General features: G+C 62.3%; 3 protein-coding genes and 1 long non-coding RNA gene across 7 annotated transcripts; 2 read left to right on the top strand and 2 right to left on the bottom strand.

Moving 5' to 3' along the window:
• Positions 1-280: 280 nt before the first annotated feature.
• LCN15 (lipocalin 15) lies at positions 281-12,830 on the bottom strand (the record flags this gene model as incomplete). 2 transcript variants are annotated; one of them, XM_080669636.1, is made up of 7 exons in its annotated part: positions 281-440; positions 2,041-2,119; positions 2,642-2,743; positions 3,429-3,539; positions 3,737-3,807; positions 3,886-4,025; positions 11,443-12,830. In XM_080669636.1, 6 exons carry the CDS (start codon positions 11,527-11,529, stop codon positions 2,085-2,087), a joined length of 546 nt encoding a protein of 181 aa, XP_080525762.1. In that variant the 3' UTR covers positions 281-440; positions 2,041-2,084. The 2 variants fall into 2 exon arrangements, with proteins under 2 accessions (XP_080525762.1, XP_080525763.1); XM_080669637.1 differs by lacking the exon at positions 11,443-12,830 and adding an exon at positions 4,627-4,728.
• Positions 9,139-10,891, top strand: TMEM141 (transmembrane protein 141). Its single transcript, XM_080669638.1, has 5 exons — positions 9,139-9,254; positions 9,536-9,602; positions 9,762-9,845; positions 10,110-10,217; positions 10,633-10,891. The coding sequence occupies exons 1-5, from the start codon at positions 9,201-9,203 to the stop codon at positions 10,644-10,646; spliced, it is 327 nt and encodes a 108-aa protein (XP_080525764.1). The 5' UTR covers positions 9,139-9,200; the 3' UTR covers positions 10,647-10,891.
• A 2,514-nt stretch (positions 12,831-15,344) lies between the features above and the next one.
• On the top strand, positions 15,345-22,838 carry CCDC183 (coiled-coil domain containing 183). The gene is made up of 13 exons (XM_080669635.1): positions 15,345-15,521; positions 15,953-16,030; positions 16,198-16,365; positions 16,616-16,720; positions 17,194-17,316; positions 18,595-18,720; positions 18,825-18,879; positions 19,403-19,503; positions 21,072-21,232; positions 21,459-21,627; positions 21,714-21,830; positions 21,906-22,002; positions 22,625-22,838. Exons 1-13 carry the CDS (start codon positions 15,429-15,431, stop codon positions 22,741-22,743), a joined length of 1,512 nt encoding a protein of 503 aa, XP_080525761.1. The 5' UTR covers positions 15,345-15,428; the 3' UTR covers positions 22,744-22,838.
• On the bottom strand, positions 20,348-23,072 carry LOC308249037. Of its 3 annotated transcripts, none has more exons than XR_013960668.1 (4): positions 23,002-23,072; positions 21,792-21,944; positions 21,490-21,666; positions 20,348-21,122 (listed from the first exon to the last, which is right to left on the bottom strand). It is a non-coding gene; the product is annotated as an uncharacterized lncRNA (long non-coding RNA). The 3 variants fall into 3 exon arrangements; XR_013960669.1 differs by having other exon boundaries at positions 20,348-21,179; positions 21,564-21,666; XR_013960670.1 differs by having other exon boundaries at positions 21,564-21,666.
• Between the last annotated feature and the right edge of the window lie 44 nt (positions 23,073-23,116).

Genomic DNA, 23,116 nt, shown 5'->3' with positions numbered 1-23,116 from the left:
AGGTCTGGGCCACCCCAGGGCGGAAGGGAAACGCCAGGCCCCCGAGCTGCTCTGCCTCCGGCTCCGGCTCCGGCCACGGAGCCCCAGCAGCAGGGCTGGTCTCCCCCGGGGGCCTCGCGTTCCCGCAGCCGCTGTGAGTCCATGGGGTCAGCCGGGGGGAGCCCAGCAGCCAGAGTCCCTTCACCCCACCTCCCTGCCTCAGTTTCCCCAGAAGCCCAAGGCCAAGGTGGGGTGCACCGTGCTCCCCCTCGGGGTCTCGCCAAGGAGTGAGGAGCCTGAAGCCTGTAGAATCAGTTTATTGAGCGGAAGGGGGAGGCCCAGGGAGACGTCCCACTGGGGATGGGGGTGAGCAGGAGGGGGTGGGCAGGGCCTGGAGTGAAGGCAGGGCCGGGGACTGGAAGGCTTGGGGTGACGAGTGAGGCCTGCTGCTCCGGCTTGCCCTGCACGGATGGGAAAGGCATGGTCACCCCATCCACCCGCCCACTCGGCAAACACTCCTCGGACGCCCCCAGCTGCCCCGCACACAGCAGGGCGCCACCCTGTTCACCCATCCCCGGAAAGGCCCTGAGAGCTATTCTGTGCCCCAAAGTTCTGCAGATACGGAAACACCCCCCCCCACTGCTCCCCAGGAGGCCCCAGGGCTGCCCAGGGTCCCGGGGACCCAGCCCCAGTGCCGGTGCCTCGCTCCCTGACTGGCTGGCTGGCTGGCGGTGAGGGGCTGGTGTGGAAGCAAGCCCGGAGTGGCCAGTAAACATCGCAGATCCCACAGACCCGCGCCTGAGAGCTGGCCCACGTGAGGCCCCTGACCCCAACGCTGCTTTTTCTTGTTAAGACCATCTGGGGGGTGGGGCACAGAGCAGGAAGACGGGGCTCACACTCTCTGCAGGTAGAACCTTCTGGAACAGCGGGATTTGGCTCGATGCCCTACCCCCTCTCCTCCACCCAGTAATGTTTCTAAAACAGCCACGCGTGTGACGGACAGAAGGCGGCACCAGGATGCCGGGTAGCGTCAGCTAGACCCACGAAAAGCTGAAACAGCCCAGTGTCCCCAGGACCCTGGGTTCGAAGCCAGGACAGCCAGGGGCCCAGGGAACAGGGTGCGGGATAAAGAGGAAGCTGCCCAGTGCCAACGCCGTGACTTCCCGGAGAGGGCAAGGCCGCCTCCCGACCTGCCCACTGGCACGCCGCGTCCGGCATTTACTGCTTTATTGAGGTTCCCGAATTCTCCTGCAGGAACCGGGGAAGGGGCCTGATGGGTCCCTGGTGTCTACTTTGGGGGAAGGTGTCCCCAAGAGCCCACCCACCTGCCTGTGTGCCCCGAGGGCTCCCGGGGACCCAGCCCTGTGAGGGCAGCGAATGGGGGTCTCCCAGGGGACCCTCAGGGAGAGGACGAGGACCCAGGCCTTCCGGAAGCAGGGGCCTGGCGCCCAGGGGGAGAGCTGGGGCACATGGGGACACAGAGTGCACAGGGTTGGATAGGGTCCCCCCCAACATTCAAGTCCACCTGGAACTCTGACTGTGACCTTTTTTGGAAATAGTTTCTTTCAGAAGTAATTAGTTAGGGGTCTCACAGTGAGATCCCCCTGGATTTAGGGTGGGCCCCACAGCCGTGACGGGTGTCCTTCTAAGAAGAAGGACATTTGGACACAGACACACAGAGGGAGCTGGCCATGGGACAGTGGAGCAGAGATGAGAGGGACGTGTCTACGAGCCCAGGGAGGCCAGGGCTGCCGGCACCACCAGGAGCCAGGGCGGCAGGGGGTCTCCCCTGGGACCCCGGGAGGAGCCAGCCCTGCCTGCCCACACCTCGATTTAGGACCTGTGGCCTCCAGGGCTGTGAGAGGGTCTCTAGTTTTGAAGCCACCCCGTTGGTGGCCATTTGTTATGGCAGACGTAGGAAGTCCGTGGGGGCTTCCTGGAGCAGGTGAGCTGAGACTGAAGCACCAAAACCAGGCAGAACAATGCCAAGTGGACTTGGTGGGAGAGCAGGAGGCCTGGGAGGAGAGGGGGCAGGCCCCGCAGGACAGGAGGGAGGATTACCCGGTCCTCCACCTGGGAAGGGTGCAGGTGAGTCTCCAGAGGTGTCAGGGTGCCTCCCCGCCCCCCCGGGAGCACGCATCTGTAAGGAGGAAGACAGTCCGTGAGAGGGGGAGCTGGCGGACACGCCCCACCAAGCCCCCAACCCCTGGGTGTGGTGGGGACCGGTGCAGCCAAACCCAGAGGGTGGAGGCTTAAGACTCTCCCTTCTGGGCTCCCCAGACCTCCCCCTTGGGGTGTGTTGGGCGAGGAAAGGGGCTGTGGGCAAGGAATCATAAGGGGGCTGAAGGCGGGGCTTGGTGGGGCGGGATCTGGCCTGGATGGGGCGGGTCTTGGGCGGGGCTAGTGGGCGGGGCTTGGCGGGATCTAGCCTGGATGGGGCGGGGCTTGGTGCTGCAGGGCTTGGCCAGGATGGGGCGGCGTTGGTCGGGGCAGGGCCGGGGCTGGGGCTTGGCGGGGAAGCGGGGGTGGGGGGAGGGGGGGAAACCGAGGCCGGGGCGGGGGCGGGGTTTGGTCGGAGCGGAGCCGGGGCTGGGGCTTGGAGGAGGGGCGAGGCGGGGAAGGCGGGGGGGCCGAGGCGGCGCAGGGGGCGAGGCCGGGGCACCTGACTTCGGCAGCATGACCACCATGTCATCCGGGAGCCCCACGGTCGGGTAGAAGTCCTGGAAGGCCTTCAGGGCCTGGGGACTCGCTTCCTTGGTTCGGCCTGGGGCAGAGCAGGGCCCCCTGTGAACCCCGCGGCTCACACAGGTGAGGGGGGCGGAGAGACAGGTGTCTCCTGGCCTCCCTTCCTGGAGGGCTGACCGCCGGGTGTGCACAGAAGTGCCTGCCTGGCTGAGGAGCTGGTGGGGACCGGAGCCGGCCCCGAGGGGCGCCCTTTCCTGAGTCACACAAGGGTGTCCTGGAGGTGGGGGCCCAGCTCCTTTCCCTGGCCATGTTCCCCTGGGCCTCACCTCGGCAAACCCCCTCCCACATCTTTTCCTGCAAGGCCACCCTCCTGCCTTCACCCCACCCTCTCCAGTTTGGGGAGCTCCACTCTGCAGATACCCCGGAAATTAAAGCCAAATAGGGTCTCAGCCCTGGTTCGGGGACTCAGGCAGCCAGGAAGGTGGGTCCCCACCCTCAGGAGGCCAGAGGGGGGCCTGAGTGTCCGCCCTCAGAGGCCCCTCCAGTCAACCCCTACCCATCAAAGCGCTGTGGAGTCCCGCTGCCCCATCCCACACACCCAGACCTGATGCGCCCTGGCCCAGACTTGGGAGTGTGTGACCAGGAAGGCGAAGGAGGATTTGGGGCAGGTCCTGAAGGGGCGGGACCAAGGTGGGTGGGCGGGGCGATGCATGGATGGTGGGCGGGGCTTGGGGCGGGGCGGGGCGGGGCAGACGGGGCCTCACTGTAGAGCTGCACCATGGTGCTGAGCGCCCCCTCCAGCTCCTTGTAGATGTAGATCACGGCGAAGGAGCTGTAGTCCGTTTCCTCCACGCGCAGGTCCAGGTAGCCCATGTCTGGGGAGGAAGAGAGCTGCAGGGGCCCCGGACCGACCCCCACCCACGCTGGCCTCTGCTTCCAGGGGCGAGGGGAGCGGGGCAGGAGATGGTGATGGAGGGGGATCCTGGTACAAGGACAGTCCCATGATCACCCCCTGGAGAACCGGCATCAGGTGCCTGTGAAGGGGGGGGGCGGGGGGCGGGGAAGGACCTACCTGGGACTCTGAAGTGTCCCTCGGTGCCCACCTTTAGGAACTCGGCGTCCACTTGGTTGCAGCCGTCACCCCTGAGGGTGCACAGCCCACTCACTCTTCCAGCTGCCCAGGCTCCCCCGCCCGCCAGCGGCCCCGCCCGCCAGGCTCACCAAGGGAACTCCATGTGGACGCTGAGGTTGCCCCCAGCCCCAGCGGCGACGGCACTGGTGGACATCAGCAGGTGGTCCTTCTTGCCCAGGAAGACCTTGCAGTCGGAGGCCATGGCGACCACGTACCAGAGGCCTGAGAACTGTGAGGAGCTCGGTGACCAGCCGGCTGGGGGCCCAGGAGCACAAGGCCGACAACCCAGAACCGGGACTCGCCCGAGGCCACACGGCGGGTCTCCAGAGCGCTCTGTCCACCTCTTGGGTCTGAGACTGGGGTGGACGAGAGCCCCGTGCTGCACGTATGGGGGCAGGTCACACCACCGCTGTGAACCTCCATACCCCACTGTGAAATGGGTCAGCAATCACCCCCACGGGGTGGTTTCGGGGTTACATAGAGAGCAAGTCTAAAGGGTGGTAGGCCCGAGGCCTAGCAGGGGGAGACGGCTCTGACTGTTACCCCATCGCTGTGTGTTTCAGCAGCTCAGCCCCCAGCCCAGCCGTGGGCAAACTACAGCCCGCGGGCCGGATCCGGCCCGTTCGGCTGTTCTATCCGGTTCTCTTGCTCTCCCCTCCGCTCCTTTACTTTGAATTTATATTAGTTCACACAAACACTCCATCCATGCTTTTGTTCCGGCCCTCCGGTCCAGTTTAAGAACCCATTGTGGCCCTCGAGTCAAAAAGTTTGCCCACTCCTGCCCCAGCCCCACCACAGCACGGCATGGCACGGCACAGAGGCCTCGGTACCTTCTTGGCATCAAAATCTGGCTGCACCAGGACATCAGCCCAAGCCGTGGATGCCCAGAGCAGCACCAGGACCCGGCCCAGCAGGACGGACTGCACCCCCATGCCTGTCTTTGGCCCCTGACCGTGTCTGAGCGCCCGCGGGCCGGCTTTATAGCCCAGCCCCGCAGCGGGCTCACCAGATCGGCAGGCTGGGCGGCGGAAGGCGTGCGGGCTCCGGAAACCCCAGCCGCCTTTGTCCATTGTTTGGCACAATCACTCAAGTGTCCCCACGGGCTCCAGGGGTCATTTCCTGGAGGGCTCTCACCTGACTCCTCCAAGCTGGGGACCTGCCCCCTGACCTGCCAGGCAGTCCTGGGGGCCCGAGCAGAGACTCGGATCTCAGCCCCTCCGTCCACCTCAGGTGTGGCTGGGGCAGGGGATCCAGGGCCCTTGGGGGTACTGCAGGGAGCAGCCAGGTTCAGGTTTGCTCTAGCCAGCGGCCCCCACTTGGGGCCTAGGTCCCCCACAGTCCTCACTCCCTCTGCTCCCCACACAGCAGTGAAGTCACCACTGGCCCAGCCTGTGGACCTTGTCCAGGGGCAGAGCCTGTGCCACGACAGCGGTGACAGAGGGGACATCAAAGGCTGGGGCGCCCCTCACTCCAGACGGCCACTGTCCCCCCAACCCCCCACGCAGCCACCAGCTGGGCCTCCAGCAAGCAGGACGGGAGGGTGGGGCTGAGCTGTCACTCAGGATGGATTATGGTCTCTAAGTCGCCTTATCACCGGTTGCATAAGTTTTGGGCAGGACTGTCGCCAGGGAGGCACTGCCGGCTGGCGGGGGCTTGGGGTGCCAAGGCCTCTGCAGGTGGCGTCTCGTGTCCCTGCAGACCGAGCACCCAGGGACACCATGCCAGGAGCAGCATGTGGCCTGGGGCACCCCACCAGATGCCCCGGGGAGGGCTGGAACCACCAGTGCTCCGGAGTGGAAGGGGTCTGGGGTGGGAGAAAGACCCTCGTGGCCAGCGTGAGGGAGGGGTGGAGCCGAGGCTTCTGCTGGCGCCTCCACGGGGTTCAGGAGGCGCCGGCTCTCAGCTGAGTCCCAGAGTCACAGGAAAGGAGGCAGGCAAAGTCTCCCCAGGGAAATATTTACACAACGTACATCTGATAAAGGACTTGGACCCAGAATCTGCAAAGAACTCTAAGCCTCGAGAATAAAAACAAACCACCCAATGTGAAAAAAATAAAAGGGGAGGGGGGACATGGTTTAAAAAGACATTTCAACCAAGAAGACATTCGGCCCAGCCGGCGTGGCTCAGCGGTTGAGCGTCGTACTATGAACCAGGAGGTCACGGTTCCATTCCCGGTCAGGGCACATGCCCAGGTTACAGGCTCAGTCCCCAGTGTAGGACGTGCAAAATCTTCCCCAATGCCACCTCTTGGGTTAAGGGCAGGGCCGCCTGAAGGAGTATAAGTTCCCGCTAGAAGTCCAGAGCGCCAGGGAAAGGGTGGGGCAGGGACGGAGCAGGGCAGACCTCTGGCAAGAGCGCAAAGCTTGCTCTAGTCGGTTTGGCTCAGTGGATAGAGCGTCAGCCTGCAGACTGAAGGGTCCCGGGTTCGATTCCAGTCAAGGGCACATGCCCGGGTTGTGGGCTCGATCCCCAGTGGGGGATGTGCAGGAGGCAGCCGATCAATGAATGATTCCCTCTCATCATTGATGTTTCTATCTCTCTCTCCCTCTCCCTCTCTCTCTGAAACCAACAAAAACATTTTTTAAAAAAAGAAGACATTCGGGTGGAAAATAAACATGAAAAAGGGTTCAACGTCATTCGTCCTGGGGAGAGGCAGGTGGAGCCCCAAGACACACCTGCGCACTGTGGGGGTGCAGCATAATTTTACACAAACACCATCCCTGCTGGGTGGGGAGGTGGGCGGCACAGGAAACCGCCAGGCAGGTTCCTAAACGCAACACTCATTCACCACCCAACAGCCCCCCCCTCCCCCCCCCCCCGCCCCGGTATTTACCCCAGAGAAATAACACCCACACGTAGGTGTCCATGGGACGTGATTCACGAGCACCAAGGAGCGGAAACACCCGTGTCTCCGGGAATGGGCGAGGAACTGCAGCCCCCTTGAGAGATGCCAGTGTGGAAGGCCACAGACCTGGGCCCCTTTCTAGAACGTTCTAGAAAAGGCAAACCCAGAGGGACAGAAAGCTGTTCCATGGTTGCCAGGGACGTCGAGGCGGGGGGGGGGGGGGGAGTAACTGATGACAAGTGGCCTGCAAAGACTTTGGGGGCGGGGGGGGGGGGAAATGGGCTGTGGTGGTCACATGACTGACTGCATGGGTCTAAACTTAGAACTACACACCAAAAAGGGTCGAATTCCAGACCTTAATTTTTAAAAGCATATATACATCCAAGAGTTATCTTATGCTCCTTCTGATTTAATCTTTCTATGCCTGCCTACCTTCTTTTGGTCATATTTGTTTTCTCCAGGGATTTATATAAATGGGATTATATAATATGTGGTCTTTTGTGTCCGGTTTCTTTCACCCAGCATAGTATTTTGGGTTTACTTGTGTTATTTTCGATAGTTGCTTCTTTTAAATTTCTGAGTAACATTCTAATGTATGGATCTAAAACAATATGCTCATTCATCTGTTGTTGCACATTTGGGATGTTTCCAGTTTGGGGCCATTACAAATAAAGCTGCTTTGAAAATTTAAAAAATAAATAAATAAAAAATAAAAGCATATATACAAGCCACATCTATAATAATAAAAGCGTAATATGCAAATCAACAGGACGGTGGAACAACCAGCCAGATGACCTTCCGATGAAGCCGGGGCTGCGAGGGCCCCCAGCCTTGGGCAAACTACGGCCCGCGGGCCGGATCCGGCTGTTCTATGCGGTTCTCTTGCTCTCCCCTCCGCTCCTTTACTTTGAATTTATATTAGTTTACACAAACACTCCATCCATGCTTTTGTTCCGGCCCTCCGGTGCAGTTTAAGAACCCATTGTGGCCCTCGAGTCAAAAAGTTTGCCCACCCCTGGCCTAGCCCCTTGCATGAATTTCGCATCAGGGGTCCTCAAACTACGGCCCGCGGGCCACATGCAGCCCACCGAGGACATTTATCCGACCCGCCGGGTGCCGCTGCCTGTTCTGCTTAGCAGCCAACTTGTCCCTGGCCCGCAGTGCGCATAGGAATTTGTTCATAGTTTTCTTTTTTAAACTATAGTCCGGCCCTCCAACGGTCTGAGGGACAGTGAACTGGACCCCTGTTTAAAAAGTCTGAGGACCCCTGCGTCTAGTGTATATACAAAATCTTCCCCAATGCCACCTCTTGGGTTAAGGGCAGGGGAGCCTGAAGGAGTATAAGTTCCCGCTAGAAGTCCAGAGCGCCAGGGAAAGGGTGGGGCAGGGACGGAGCAGGGCAGACCTCTGGCGAGAGCACAAAGCTTGCTCTAGTCGGTTTGGCTCAGTGGATAGAGCGTCAGCCTGCAGACTGAAGGGTCCCGGGTTCGATTCCAGCCAAGGGCACATGCCCGGGTTGTGGGCTCCATCCCCAGTGGGGGACGTGCAGGAGGCAGCCGATCAATGAATGATTCCCTTTCATCATTGATGTTTCTCTCTCTCCTGCTCCCTTCCTCTCTGAAATAAAAAAAGAAATAAAATTTAATTTAAAAAAAGAGCTCAAAGTTTCCGTCCTTCCTTGGGTTAGCAAGGACCAAGGGGAAAACGACTCCATTATCCTGCTAATCTGGAGCCTGATATCCTTCAGGAATCTCCTACTGGCAAGGTGCGCGCGGGTCCCTCCCACCACCTCACACACCCACACTCCTGTGCAACTCCCAGTGTGCACACAAGCACACCCACACAGCCTGCGGGGTTGCAGCCCCTCCTGGAGCCGGAAGAAACCCGCGGGAGAGCAGGGAGCTCGCTCCTCTGGGACAGGGAAGGGAGGTGGCCTCTGGACCCCACTGGCCGTGTGGTGGAGACCCCAGCAGCATTTCCGCAGAGCTGCCTGAGGCACCCAGAGGTGAGACCCTGAGCGAGGCCTGCAGCCCGCCCAAGCCCGCCCAGGCTCACTCCGCCTGTTAGTGTTGGACGCTCACAGCCCAGACAGGAGGCCGTGTGCTGGGGGGCGGCCGGCAAAGCACTCGGGTGGAGGAATCCAGTTCCAGGGACCACGCTGGGCCCGTGATGGGGAGCACGACCCCACCTCCCGCCGCGCAACGTCACAGAGCCTGGGCTGCAGGGCGCGTCAGGTCCCGCCCCCCTCTCCCGGCCCGCCCCTTCTTCCCCGGTCCGCCCCGCCCATCTGGTCCACGCCCCGCCCCGGCCCCTCCGCCCACACCTGCGCAGATAGGCCCTCAAGGCCCGTCCCTTCCCCCAAGCCCCACCCCTCCCGGCCCTTCTGCCCGCGCCTGCGTGGACCGGCCCACAAGGCCCCGCCCCTTTCCACCACGCCACGCCCCTCCGCCCACACCAGCGCAGATAGGCCCTCAAGGCCCCGCCCCTCCCCCTAAGCCCCGCCCCGCCCGGCCCTTCTGCCCGCGCCTGCGTGGACCGGCCGGCCAGGCCCCACCAGCCATGGTGAACCTGGGCCTGTCCCGGGTGGACGACGCCGTAGTCGCCAAGCACCCGGTGAGAAGGCCGTCCTGGGACGCGGGCTCCCGGCCTCAGAGCTGACCTGGGCGGGGCGGGGGCTCGGTGGGTGTGTCCTCCTCGTCAGGGCAAAGGGGCAGAGAGTCAGGACCCTCTGTTATAGGGAATGGGGCATCCCGCGTGGGCATCCTGGTGGGCATGGGCGGCGGGATGTGCCCAAGCGCCTGGGCCTCACGGTGAGTGCCGAAAGGAGGGGCGGGAGCGACGGCGAAGGCAGAGGGCGGGGACCTGAGCCGTGACCCCGACCCCTCCCCTCGCAGGGGCTGGGCGAGTACGCCGCCTGCCAGTCGAGCGCCTTCGTGAAGGGCATTGTCAGCTTTGTCACAGGTAGGCTGGGGCAGGTGCCCACGGCTGCACAGCCCTCTCCTCCTGTCCCCATCTGCCTCCCCAGCCGGTAGCGCCTGCAGGTGCTGGGCGCCTGGGCAGGTGCAGGGGCTGCGCCCGGTGGGCCTGGCTAGCCTGTCCACCGGAGACTGTCTCTTGCAGGCACCGGCGGGGCCTTGGGCCTGCAGATGTTCATTCAGAGGAAGATGAAGTACCCCTTCCAGTGGAACGTCCTGGTGGCCGTGGGTGGGTACCCAGAGTCCCCGCCCGGGCCCCCAAATTGCTGGAGGTGACTGGCTCTTTAGAGGAGAAGGTTCCCACTAAGAGCCCCGGTGGGAGGGGGGGCTGTGTTCCAGGCATCGCTGCCTCCGGGGATGGGGCCCCAGTTCCGGGCGGGGTGCGGGGGGGCCTGCCCACACCCACCACCACCATCTGCCCAGAAGATCCTGTGCCCACGTTCTCGTCTCTGAGGAGTGCAGAGGCCCAGCCCCCGCCCGTTCTGTTCCCCAGTCGCAGGCTCCGTGGCCAGCTACTGGGTGACCCGAGTGGAGACCCAGAAGTGCAGCGACCTCTGGCTCTTCCTGGAGACGGGGAAGCTCCCCGCAGACGTGGGCGCAGGTGAGAGGCCGGGGGAGTGGGAAGCGGAAGCTGTGCCTGGTGCCCGAGGTTGAGGCAGGCAAACCTGGGGCTGGAGGGGAGGCTGGACAGGGTCTCTCCCCTCCTGCCTGTGCCCCCAGCAGGCACTTCCTGGAGAAGGAGTGGGTGCAGCAGATGGAACTTGGAGCCCTGTGAGCAGGAGGAAGACCCAGGAGGGGCGGGGGGGGGGGGGAGTGCAGAGAGAGGAGTGGGGGCACCCCGTGAAGACGGCTGGATTGAGAGGCTGGGCATGGGAAAGCAAGCGGATTGGCCTCGGTCCTGGCCTCCACTGCCTGCATCCTGGTTATAGGCCTCGCCTCCGTTTTTGCCACAGGAAAATGGGTGCAGGGACCGGGAGCAGCTTTAGGGCGTGGATCTGTCTCTTTGCCTCTTACAGATCAGCACACCTAGGAGAGCGCCAGCCAGACGCCGGGGACCTGGGCCCAGAGAGTTCTAGAACACAGCCCTCAGCACCTCGCACCCCAGGCTGGCCCTCCCCACTCCAGAGGTCCTGCCCGCACCCCGGGGGGCGCGTGGTGAGAGGACTCTCCACTCGGAGGGGCGCTGACCCTCCCTTTCTGGGCCCCATCCCCCACAGTCAGGGGGTCCGATGCTGCTGGGCTCGTGGGACTAATAAACACCTCTCTTCCTGCCGAGTTCTACAGCGATTGGGAAGCAAGAGCAGGAAGAAGCTGAGAGACAGGTGTCACCTTAGTGCCCACACGGCTGACACTGGGGCTCTGCGGCAGTTCCTGACACTGAACCCCAGGATTAGACACGCCCACCGGCCCTGGAAGGCAGTGAGGCCTCTCCATGGGGGTTGGGGGGGGGGTCTGTTTCCCTTCATGGACGAGCAGACCACAAGGTATACAGCCAACAGCACCTGGTCCCCAGAGGAGGGGCAGGACATGGCTATGCCCACCACCCTTCGTCCCAAACACAGGTGTCAGATGAAGTCACTGCTCTCCAGGGGCGGAGGGAGGCCGAGCCAGCTTCCCCGAGCTCTGTCCTCACAGAAGGGAAGCTGACGCGTGGGCAAGACTAGCTACCTCCCCACCCCAACAGGAGGAGGACCACAAGGGCAAGTCCGTGGTTCTCTGCGGTTGGCTTCCCAGTCACACGCTGAAGGCACACAGCACGGGGCCACACCGCTCCCGCCAGGTCAGCCCCCGTGCCTCTCGTCCCGGCCGGTCATTCGAAAGAATACCTCCTGAGCACCTACTATGCGCCACAACTCTTGGTGGGAAGGCGATGAAGGAAGCCCACGGTAACCATGGTAGACGCCACGTAGCATCTCCTTCCTGTAAAAGTCCAAGTGGGTGACCTGGAGCTGAGGGTCAGGGGCTGGGGCCCCATTTAGTCCATTCCCTGCTGCACTGGCCTCTATTCCAGACCCGCCTCATGGCCCCAGGCAGCTATGCCAGCTCCAGCCATCACGGCTTGGTCCCAGTCAACAGGAAGGAAGAGAGCAGCTCACTCGCCGTGCTGCTCGCACTGCGCCGGCCGGAACTAAGTCCTGCAGACTTGTGCCAAGGCAGCCAGGGGGGCAGCCCTGCGCCCCGCTAAAACTCTGTATCTGAGCGAGAAGGGAGAACCAGTATTGGGGGGACAGTAGGCAGGCTCTGCCTCAGACTGGTCGGGAGCCTTCCATCTCCCCAAGGGTAACGCCTGGCTGCGGGAGGGCAGAGGGCAGGGGGTTTCAGACCTGACTGGACCCACTTTTTAACACAGAACGGCCAGAAAGGTCAAGGACCTGCGTGACAGGTCCTGGAGGAAGATGGGGCTGTGACGACGGGCGGAGACCACTGTTGGGGCTGAACCGAGCCCCCGCCCCCCACATTCACACAGTGCAGCCCTAACCCCAGGGCCTCAGAACACAATGCATTTGTAGACTGGGCCTCTGAGAAGGGGAGGGAGTTAAAATGCGGGTGGGCCCTCGCTGGTGTGGCTCAGTGGATGGAGCGTCACCCTGTGGACCGAAGGGTCCCGGGTTCAAATCTGGTCAAGGGCACGTACCTTGGTTGCAGGCTCCTCCCCGGCCCAGGCCCTGGTCAAGGGCGCGTGCAGGAGGCAACCAATCGATGTGTTTCTCTTACATCGATGTTTCTCTCTCTGTCTTTCCCGCTCGGGCCTGTATGGGAGGCAACCAGTCGATGTTTCTCTCCTCCTCCTCCCTTCCACTCTCTCTAAAATCAACGGAAAAATATCCTCGGGTGACGATTAAAAATCCTGTATAATAAAACCCTAATATGTAAACCGACCCAACTGCAGAACAACCGGTCACTATGACACACACTGACCACCTGGGGTCAGACGCTCAGCACAGGAGCTGCCCCCCGATGGTCAGTGCGCTCCCACAGCGGGAGCGGCGCTCAGCCAGAAGCTGGGCTCTCGGCTGGCAAGCACAGCGGGGGTGGCGGGAGCCTCTCCCACCTCCATGGCAGCCCTAAGGAGCAGCAAGCAGGCGGGCAGTAAGGAGCGAGGGGTCCCGGACTGCGAGGGGGATGTCCGCCAAGGGGTCCCAGACTGCGAGAGGGCGCAGTCCAGGCTGAGGGATCCCCCCCTCCCCAGTGCACAAATTTCGTGCACCGGTCCTCTAGTAAATAAATAAAAAAATAAAATGAGGGTGGGCCCTGGTCCCGCCTGATGCGTCCCTCATAAGAGGAGGAGATGTGGACACAGGCGGGCCCAGAGCAAAGGCCGTGTGGGGACACGGGGAGGACAGCCACCGCAGGACCTGGAGACAGGCCTCAGGGAGCCAGCCGCCCACCCCTGGGTCTCGGACATCCAGCCCCCAGGAGGTGAGACAATGAAGGTCTATTGTCTAAGCTGCTGTTCGAGGTGTTGTGTTAGGGCGGTCCTAGCAGAGTCAGGCCAGGCAGCTGGGAAAAGTAACAAATTCGGTGGGTACCGCCCCTCCTGGGGTCCCAGGCCGTCCAGTGCTTGGGGCATGTGGCTCCAGGGGAAGCTTGGGCTGGGGGTGCAGAGACGGGGGGACTGACCCCTCCTGGAGTGACATCTAACGCTAGACTCGGGCCCTAGCCGGTGTGGCTCAGTGGGTAAAGCGTCGGCCCGCAGACTGAAGGGACCCGGGTTCCATTCCTGTCAAGGACATGCACCTCGGTTGCAGGCTGGGTCCCTGCCCAGCCCTGCTCGGGCCTGTATGGGAGGCAACCAATCGATGTTTCTCTCCTCCTCCTCCCTTCCACTCTCTAAAAATCAATGGGAAACTATCCTCAGGAGAGGATTAACAAACAAACATAAAATGTGGCCCTAACCGGTGTGGCTCAGTGGATAGAGTGTCGGCCTGCGGACTGAAAAGTCCCCGGTTCGATTCTGGTCAAGGGCATGTACCTTGGTTGCGGGCACATCCCCAGCAGGAGGTGTGCAGGAGGCAGCGGATCGATGTTTCTAACTCTCTATCCCTCTCCCTACCTCTCTGTAAAAAATAAATAAAATATATTTTTTTAAAAAACAAAACACAAAATATGTTTTAAATAAATAAAGCTAGACTTGGGAATTCCTGGGGGGAGTGGAGGCAGAGGTAGCGAGGGCCGAGGCTGGGGGTCTCATGACCTAGGTCACCGGGGTGTGGCGTGTGAACTTGGGGGGTGGATGGGAGAAGAGACCCTGTAAGGCAGCGAGTGGTCAGGAGCTGGGAAGACAGTGAAGGGGACGGGGGGGGGGGGCGGGGGCACTGCCACGCCACCACCAAGTCACCCGCCTGTGGGAGAAGGTGCCTGGCCCCGGCCTCGCTCCCAAACAGAGCAGCCACCAGACTCCCCCCCGGACCGGCTGGCGGCGGAGGGTGGTGGCGGGCCGGCCTTTCAGAACCTTGGCCCCCATCACAATGGGCCGAGGTTCCGGGGACAATCTGAACTGCTGTCCTGCTGGGCGGGCCCCGCACAGGGAGGGGGGGCGGGAGCCTGCGGCCGTGATGAAGATGTGGAGCGAGGCGGACGTGGAGGAGCAGATCCAGGAGCTGAAGACCATCACGCAGCTCCAGGGTGAGCCGTCACCGCGGCGACCACCCACACCCACACCCACACCCACAGCCAGGGGCCCGGGTGCAGGACCTTAGGGCTTTGTTTTGTTCTCAGTCCTCGCCCGAGCGTATTTTTCCATTGATTTTTTAGAGAGAATGGGAGAGAGAGGGGAAGACAGACAGTGAGAAATATTGATGTGAGAGAAACACATCGATTGGTTGCCTCCTGCACACGCCCTGACCCGGGCTGGGCCAAGGAGGAGCCTGCAACCAAGGTACGTGCCCTTGACTGGAATTGAACCCGGGATCCTTCGGTCTGCAGGCCGACGCTCTATCCACTGAGCCACACTGGCCAGGGTTCAGTGTTTGTTTGTTTAATATATTTGTATTGATTTCAGAGCGAAAGGGAGTGGGAGAGATAGAAACATCAATGATGAGAGAGAACCATTGATAGGCTGCCTCCTGCACGCCCCCTACTGGGGATTGAGCCTGCAATCTGGGCATGTGCCCTTGACCAGAATTGAACCCGGGACCCTTCAGTCTGCAGGCTGACCCTCTGAGCCAAACTGGCTAGGGCAGTGTTTTGTTTTGTTTTAATATATTTTTTATTGATTTCAGAGAGGAAGAGAGAGCTACAAATATCAGTGATGAGAATCATTGATTGGCTGCCTCTTGCACACCCCACAAACTGGGGGTCCAGACCGAAACCTGGGCATGTGCCCTGACCAGAAATCGAACCATGACCTCCTAGTTCATAGGTCGATGCTCAGTCACTGAGCCATGCTGGCCAGGCAGGACAGTCCAGGGCAAATGGACTAGTGGTCAGCCAGCCACCCACCTCCCAAACAGAGCTGGCAGGCAGCCTCAAAGAGGCCTGCCATGCAGGGGGCCCGGAAGGGGAGAGGAGAAGCTGGGGGGCTCCACAGAGATTTGAGCATCGTGGACCCCAAAGCTAGAGGGGACAAGAAGGGACCCAGCTGCTTCCGTGGCCAGCAGGCCTGGGAGGGATCACAAGACTCCCGCTGCTAAGCACAGCAGGCCAGACTGGCCAGACTGCTGAGCGGCCAGGCCTCGGCCCCAACGGGAGGCGGGGGGCCCGGCTGCCAGCCTCTCCAGCCCCGGATCCAGGAGGAGCCCTTGGCCCACACTGGCCCCCCGCCTCCCTCTGCCGGCCCACAGAACAATGCCGGGCGCTGCAGGTCCAGGCCATGAAGGAGAAGACGGTCAAGAACAAGGCCACGGTGGCTCTCCTGCGCAGCAACATCCGCCGCGGGACCCAGGAATGGGCTTTGGCTAAGAATGTGAACAGCCCGCCCCTGCCCTGTTGCCGGGGGTGGGGCTGGGCGGGCCGGTGCTGAAACAGACCCACAGGTGGACAGGGAGCGCCTCTGCCCTGTCCCGGGCTCTGACTTCTGGAGCTGGGGCATCCAGGAGGGGCAGGCGGGGACACGTGCTGGGCTCCAGTCACTCCAGCTAGGCGTGCAGGGTCCCTGACCAGGTTCCCCTTCCGGGCTACACCCTGCAGCAGGGGCCCCTCTGGCCTTGTAGGGAGACCCGGGTCCTCCTCTCCGCACCCCTATCACATCTGAGCTGGGAGGGCCCGGATGGGGCCCTGTAGCACCCTGCCTCCTGGGGTCTTGCTGCTGGGCTGGCGCGGGCAGAAGAGGCCTGGAGGGGCCGGCGGCGGGGGGACGCCGAGGTGCGCCCCAGCTCAGCTGCCGCCGCCCCACAGCACGACAAGCAGTCCATCTCCAGGGCCTGCGGGAATGATGTGCCCATGAGGCTGGCGCACAGCCGCTGCTCCATGGAGGTGAGGCCGCAGCAGGGACTCCTCCCACGCACGCCCCCCTCTCCCCCCCCCCCCCCCCGGCTAAATGACAGAGCGAGTTTCCCGCCCCAGGGTTCCTCCCCGCCCGCCCGGCCGCAGCACGGGGATCCGTGGCTCCCTGCACACCGTGCCCCGCCCCCCCTCACCAGGTGGCGCGGGAGAAGCTGCGCAAGTACGTCTTCGACCGCGTGAACGTGCACAATGTGCTGATCCACCTGGTGCGGCGGCGTGGGCAGCAGCTGGAGAGCATGCAGCTGCAGCTGGAGGGCCTGCAGCACCAGCCCGTGGCCACCAAGGAGGAGCTGCGCCTGCTGCAGGTGGGGGCGGGGCGGGGCCTCGTGATGGGGCGGAGCTCTGGCGGAGGAGGCGGGGCGGGGCCTCGTGATGGGGCGGAGCTCTGGCGGAGGAGGCGGGGCGGGCCTGAGCGGGGGTGGGGGCGGGGCCTCTGGGAAGTGGGTTAGGGGCGGGGCTCTGCGGGGAAGGCGGGGCTCTGCGGGGAAGGCGGGGCTAGGTGAGTGAGACACGCCCCCCAGGGCTGGCCTCTGGCTCTCATTGGATCTTCGCCAGGTCATCCGCCAGTTGGAGAACAACATCGAAAAGACAACAATCAAGATCACCACGAGCCAGAACATCCACCTGCTGTACTTGGACCTGCTGGAATACCTGAAGAAAGTGCGCCCCGCCCCGAGCCCCAGCTCAGGGAGTCCCGCTGGGTGGGAAGGGCCCGGCCTCAGGCCCAGCCCGTGTACAAGGCGGGATCTCGGTTGCGACGGGAACCAGAGGAGCTGGTCAGGGCAGCCTGCACCTTGAGTCCTGAGTATCTGACCCCAAACCCACGTGGAGCCCCTCGCTTCGCTTCAGAAAGCAGTGGGTCTCCCTGGGTTTTAGAGCCACCTCTCACACAGCGGGACATCCCATCACAACCTCCTTGGGAGGGTCTCCGGGCTGCCTGGCCCAGTCCTCAGGACGCTCACAGTCTGAGGTCTATGTGTGGGGGGCAGGCACAGTCCACTCCCAGTCCGCTTGGTAGGGCCACAGAGAAGGGGAAGGGCCAGGGGAGTTGCCCTGGACAGAGGCAGCATGCAGTTGGCCCGCAGCCCCTGGACCATCCGGTCTGTGCCCACCTGCCCTGCCCTTCCACTCAGGAGCTGTCAGGATACCCCACCGAGCTGGACAAGCTGCAGAACCTCGTGGTTGACTACTGCTCGGAGCTGTCGGATATGACAGTCATGTCCCAAGACGCCATGATGATTACGGATGAGGTCAAGGTGAGCCAGGTCCCTGGCTGGGGGCCCTGCAGGGCTCTGTGCCCACCTGTCTGGCCCAGGCATCCTCAGGACACCTCCATGCCACACCACCTGCGGCCGCTGAAGTCCCGACCGCCCCGCCCCCACCAGCCTCCTCCGCTCACACTGTGGCCCAGGGCAGAAGGAGCCCCCCTCGTCGGGAAGCCAGGGGGTAGACAGAGGAGGGAGAGAACTGGCTTGGGCTGGGCAGGGCCACCAACCCGTCCAGTCTGTGCCAAGGCCCCCTCAAAGCTGTCCTCATGAAGGGCACGTGAGGAGGCAGCCACTCATGCAGTCGTCCGCGTCACGCGGGCTCTGGCCAGCACCGCAGAGAGACCTGGGTGCTGTGGGCAGTGATGGTGGGGCCCGCAGGAAGCACCAGGAGCTGGAGCGAAGCTGTGGAGGATGGGCGGAGAGCAGTGGCAGCCGTGGGTGGCTAGGGCTCAGGGGTCAGCCCCCCACTTACCCTGGAGCCAGTCCCCGAACCTAGAGCCCTGGGCGGAAACAGGCCAGACAGGATACGATTTGTGTTTCAAGACGCGTGTGTTATGGCTGCAGAGACCAGAGGGCCCGGAGGCTGGTCACTGGGGCCAGACCCACGGTAGAGTGGGGTGGCCGAACCCAGAGGGGCTGAGAAGCCTTGACGAGGTCACCTGAGGAGGTGGCACTCAGTTAGATGTGAACAGGGAGCAGCCCCCAGGATGCACAGCCACGGGGGCGGGACAGGAAGAGACCAGGTTCGGGGGAAGATGAAGAGTTCGTTTTTAGACACTTGAGTTCCGAAGGCTGCGGAGGCCCGGGCCGTGCCTGTGGCCAGCTGGCTCCTGCGGCTGCAGCCGGGGGACTCGGGGGACTCGGGTGGAGGAGCGCGGTGCAGGGAGGGAAGGCCCCGCTGCTCAGAGACCCAGCAGAAGCGTAAAAGCGGTGGGCACATCGCCCTAACTGGTTTGGCTCAGTGGATAGAGCGTCGGCCTGCGGACTCAAGGGTCCCGGGTTCGATTCCAGTCAGGGGCATGTGCCTTGGTTGCGGGCACATACCTGGTGGGGAGTGTGCAGGAGGCAGCTGATCGATGTTTCTCTCTCATCGATGTTTCTAACTCTCTGTCCCAAACGCGGTGGGCACCGGGTTGTAGGAAGAAGGCCTGGCCGACAGCCCCGATGGCTGTTCTCAAACCTAGGAACTCGGGGAAAGGGGCCACTGGCGTTAGCACAGGGGAGGCCTCACTGGGACGGACTCCCACCGCCTGCCTGTGTCCCCAGATGAACTTGCGGCAGAAGGAGGCGACCTTCATCGAGGAGCGCCGGGCCCGGGAGAACAGGCTGAACCAGCAGAAGAAGCTGATTGACAAGATCCACACCAAGGAGACCAGCGAGAAGTACCGCCGGGTGAGCGCCCACGGCCGGTGCATCGGTGCAGCCGGGGGGGGGGGGGGGGGGGGGAAGCTCCTCTGGGAGGATGCTGCTCACCTCAGCCCCACCCCATCCGTCAGGGCCGGAGGGACTTGGACTTCCCCACCAATCTGATGAGCATGGAGAACCTGAAAGGTGAGTGCTCTGCTCCCGCCCGCACCAACCAGGGTCCCGAGGGGCCAGCACTGGCTGGAGCCACCCAGACAGGCCACTGTGAGGCCCGAGGGAGGGAGGGGGACGTGCCCCTGCCTCTCCCTGGCCATACCTGCAGAGGCGGGGCGCCCGTGGCCACCAGCTTCAAGGCCACCTGCTTTGGGCTCATGGCCAGTGACTGAACCTTTGGCTTCTTAGCTGCAAACCCCACAGGCACCCTGGTCACCCACTGAGTCCTCAGAAGAGACAGCTGGGTCCCCTGAGCTGCCTCTGAGGAGCCCCGCTAAACCAGGCTGCGCGGTCCCCCTCTGGAGGCGCTGCCCGGGGGCTCCCCTGAAGGGCCGGTTTGCCTGGAAGCGGGGTAAGGTGCAAGCACCTATGACAGGGACCCAGCTCTTGGGGGGCCTGCCCTGGTGACGGGGCAGGCGCAGAGGCCTCCCAGACCTGGCTGAGGGCTCCCAGTGCGCCCCTGCACGCTGGCCATCCTTCCCTCTGCTCTGCTCAGTGAGGACGAGAGAGGCCTCCCAGGCCGACATCGAATACCAGACGAACCTGACCACGTTGGTGGAGAAAATCAAGACCGCTGTGCGGTGCTCCCACCTCTGGGTACTGCTCCCTGGCACTCCTGGGGTGTTGGGGGGTGGGGGGGCCCCCCACGCTGAACTGGGCCGGGCTCTGCGGGCACCTTTTGGGATGAATGAATACCCAACGCTGTGACCTCCACAGCTCAGAGGCCCCTCCCGGGACACAGCTGGCCCATCCCAGCATGTTCCAGGGGAGGAGAGAACCACAGAATCTGAGGACCCAAAGGCTGAGGGCAGTGGTGGGCAAACTCATCCGTCCACAGAGCCAAATATCAACAGCACGACGATGGAAATTTCTTTGGAGAGCCCAATTTTTTATTATTTTTTATTTTTTTAAATATATTTTATTGATTTTTTACAAAGAGGAAGAGAGAGGGATAGAAAGTTAGAAACATTGATGAGAGAGAGACATCGATCCGCTGCCTCCTGCACGCCCCCTACTGGGGATGTGCCCGCAACCCAGGTACATGCCCTTGACCGGAATCGAACCTGGGACCCTTCAGTCCGCAGGCCGACGCTCTATCCAGTGAGCCAAACCGGCCAGGGCAAGCCCAATTTTTTAAACTTAAACTTCTTCTAACGCCACTTCTTCAAAATAGACTCGCCCAGGCCGTGGTATTTTGTGGAAGAGCCACACTCAAGGGGCCAAAGAGCCGCATGTGGCTCGTGAGCCGCAGTTTGCCGACCACAGTTACAGGGGATGAGAGAACCACAGAATCTGAGGACCCAAAGGCCTAGGGCAGTGGTCGGCAAACTCATTCGTCAACAGAGCCAAGTATCAACAGCACGACGATTGAAATTTCTTTTGAGAGCCAAATTTTTTAAACTTAAACTTTTTTTTTTTAATATATTTTATTGGTTTTTTTACAGAGAGGAAGGGAGAGGCATAGAGAGTTAGAAACATCGATGAGAGAGAAACATTGATCAGCCGCCTCCTGCACACTCCCAACTGGGGATGTGTCCGCAACCAAGGTACATGCCCTTGACCAAACTCGAACCTGGGACCCTTCAGTCCACAGGCCGACGCTCTATCCACTGAGCCAAACCAGTCAGGGCGCTTAAACTTCTTCTAACTGCCACTTCTTCAAAATAGACTCGCCGAGGCCGTGGTATTTTGTGGAAGAGCCACACTCAAGGGGCCAAAGAGCCGCATGTGGCTCGAGAGCCGCAGTTTGCTGACCACGGGTCTAGGGTGTGGCCTCCACCTCCAACCCCAACCCCTTCCCAAACTGACGGCATAATAATGAGCAGCTGCCTCTCCACCTGTCCCCCCTTATTTTAATCCGATCTGGGTTTATTCTTAGTAAGCCTCGAGCTCCTGTCCATGGCACTGACGTAAGCTTGTCCACCCTTGGGCCAGCGCATTGCAGCCGTGCAGTCTCTTGATGGCGGTCTCTGGTTGTGCCCTCTGCTTGTCGTGAGGGTTACGTGCAATGACACACACAAAGCACTTCACCCGATGGATGAATGGCCCCCCACAAGTCCTCAGTGCCCGGCCGCCATGGACATCGTTCCTGACCGCTGGGAGGGGCTGTTCTGTGGGCCCTGCCCGGCTGGCCCACACCTGCTTCTCCCTCCTGGCACGGCCAGGACATCACAGGCCAGTTCCTGGCTCAGAGGAACACGGAGGACAACCTGCAGCTGCAGATGAAGGAGTGTGAGGAGAGGCGCACTCAGCTGGGGGCCTTGATGAGGAAGCTGGAGATGGAGGAGGCGCTGCTGAAGTTCCACCAGACCACCAGCTCCGGCAGGTACCCGGGGGCCCTGCCCTTCCTCTGTCCAGGCTGCCCGCCCACCAGGCTGGGCCGGGGCCAGGCCCTGAGCCAGGGATACACTGCCAGCCCAGCCTGCTCGTGCTCTGCAGCTGAGCCGGGGACCCCACACGCCCACGTCACAGCTCCTGAACCCCTGAATCTAGCACAGAACCCAACTCCGCCCTCAGGTCTGTGCCACCTTCCTCCCCATCGTACTCGACAGCTTTGAGTCCGCCCGGCATAAAATAAAGGACCTGCTGAAGGAGGAGGAAGAGAGGCTGCAACTGGCTCACAGCAACATGATCAAGAGCCAGAAGCTGCTGCTCACCATCCAGATGGGCATCGACAACCTGTACCTCCGGCTGGTCAGCATCGCCCTGCCCGCGGCCCAGGTACCGGCCTGCGTGGGGAGGAGCCGCCTGCACAGTGAGCTTGGGAGAGAGCAGAGAGGGTCTGAGCCCCTCCTTGTGGTCTGCAGAAGATGGCCACCCCTGACAGCCTGGATGGCCTGGACTTGCACAGCAAGCTGGCGTACTGCGAGAAGAAGCTCCTGTACCTGGATGACAAGCTGCAGCTGCTGTCCACCACGGAGGAGGTAACGCTGGGCGGGGAGAGAAGTCTATTCGTACTGTGTCCCCTCAGAGCTGACCGTCCCCCCCGTGCCCTGCAGGACAACGTGAAGGTGAAGGACGCCCTGGAGTCCTCGACTCTGAAGGAGAAGCAGAACACCAGGATCAGCTTTGAGGAGCTGGAGGACGATATGATAGGTACAGGCTGGCGCGGGGCTGGGAGGCCAGGCTGCCCAGCTCCGGGAGAGGATGTGGGGTGGATGGCTGGGCTGAGCTGTGCAGGGGCAGAGGCTGGGTATGATGCTTGCTTCATCTGACCAGGAGGGACAGGGATGGAGAGGGTGTGCCAGTGACTTGGTGAGATGTGGAGAGGCTAGCCATTGAGAGAATTATATTACATGTCCTGAACACGGGAGCCCCAGTGCCCATCAGGAGGCAGAAAGGAACAAGGGGGAGCCCCAGGCCAGAGCCCTTATTGGGGTTTCTGAGGGAAAGGCAGGGCCAGCCGTTGAAGATCAGCTCCTCTGAGTGATTCCTGGGGACAGGGGACGTGGGGCTGAGCCCATGGCGCTGGCCCTGGGCTGAGTTGCGCCGGGGAATGTAGGTGTGCGGGTTTGATCGGGGGAGGGAGGGCTATGCAATGGTCAGTTTGCAGGAAAGACACACCCAGGGCGCCGTGGGGCGCAGTCTCTCCCGGGTCTGTAAGGCCCCAAACGCCAGCGCATCCGGGACAGAAAGCAGTGTGGCTCACGCCTGCCCCGCGAGGAACCAAGGCGGCAGGAAGGCCCAGGTCTAACCCGGCTCCCGGCTCCCTCCCCAGAAACCTTCCACTTCGCCGACGTGGACCACAGCTACGTCCCTTCGCGGGCCGAGATCAAGAAGCAGTCCCAGCGCGTGATCGAGGAGAAGTTCAAGACGGCCAAGAAGAAGAAAAAGTGACCCGCAAGGGGGCCGCGCCCCCTGCCCCGCGCCCCCTGCCCCGCGCCCCAGGCCGGCGCTTTGTTACACAAATAAACATTTTTCCAGAACTGCTGGGGGCTCCGAAGGGAGACAGGAGTCTCAGAAAGTGAACCTGGGCAGGCGCATCGCGTTGGGAAGACACGGGGAGCGCGGTGTTCGCGGTGGATCCGGGGCCCCGGAGTCTGGGATGCGGGTGAGGAAGGGACCGAGCGCGGACGCGGCCAGAGCAGGACTGACCTGAAACCCCCAGCACCGCTTTCGCCCGCGCCGCCTCGCGCACGCGCACGCGCACGCGCACCGTCGCACTCCATGGCCCTCGCGGCGCCCTGTAGCCGCGCGCGCACCGCCTCGT

Source organism: Plecotus auritus (assembly GCF_963455305.1).
Source record: "Plecotus auritus genome assembly, chromosome: 5".
Taxonomy (NCBI): Eukaryota; Metazoa; Chordata; class Mammalia; order Chiroptera; family Vespertilionidae; genus Plecotus; species Plecotus auritus.
Note: the sequence above shows the minus strand (reverse complement) of the source record. Positions and strands in the feature narration are given on the sequence as shown.

Bases quoted from the DNA above. Each gene is read 5' to 3' on its own strand.
- TMEM141 (XM_080669638.1), top strand. From the start codon at position 9,201: ATGGTGAACCTGGGCCTGTCCCGGGTGGACGACGCCGTAGTCGCCAAG. The intron at 9,603-9,761 runs GTAGGCTGGGGC...TGTCTCTTGCAG, and splicing joins CATTGTCAGCTTTGTCACAG to GCACCGGCGGGGCCTTGGGC. The intron at 9,846-10,109 runs GTGGGTACCCAG...TCTGTTCCCCAG, and splicing joins GAACGTCCTGGTGGCCGTGG to TCGCAGGCTCCGTGGCCAGC.
- CCDC183 (XM_080669635.1), top strand. From the start codon at position 15,429: ATGAAGGAGAAGACGGTCAAGAACAAGGCCACGGTGGCTCTCCTGCGC. The intron at 16,366-16,615 runs GTGGGGGCGGGG...GATCTTCGCCAG, and splicing joins AGGAGCTGCGCCTGCTGCAG to GTCATCCGCCAGTTGGAGAA. The intron at 21,233-21,458 runs GTACCCGGGGGC...CGTACTCGACAG, and splicing joins CAGACCACCAGCTCCGGCAG to CTTTGAGTCCGCCCGGCATA.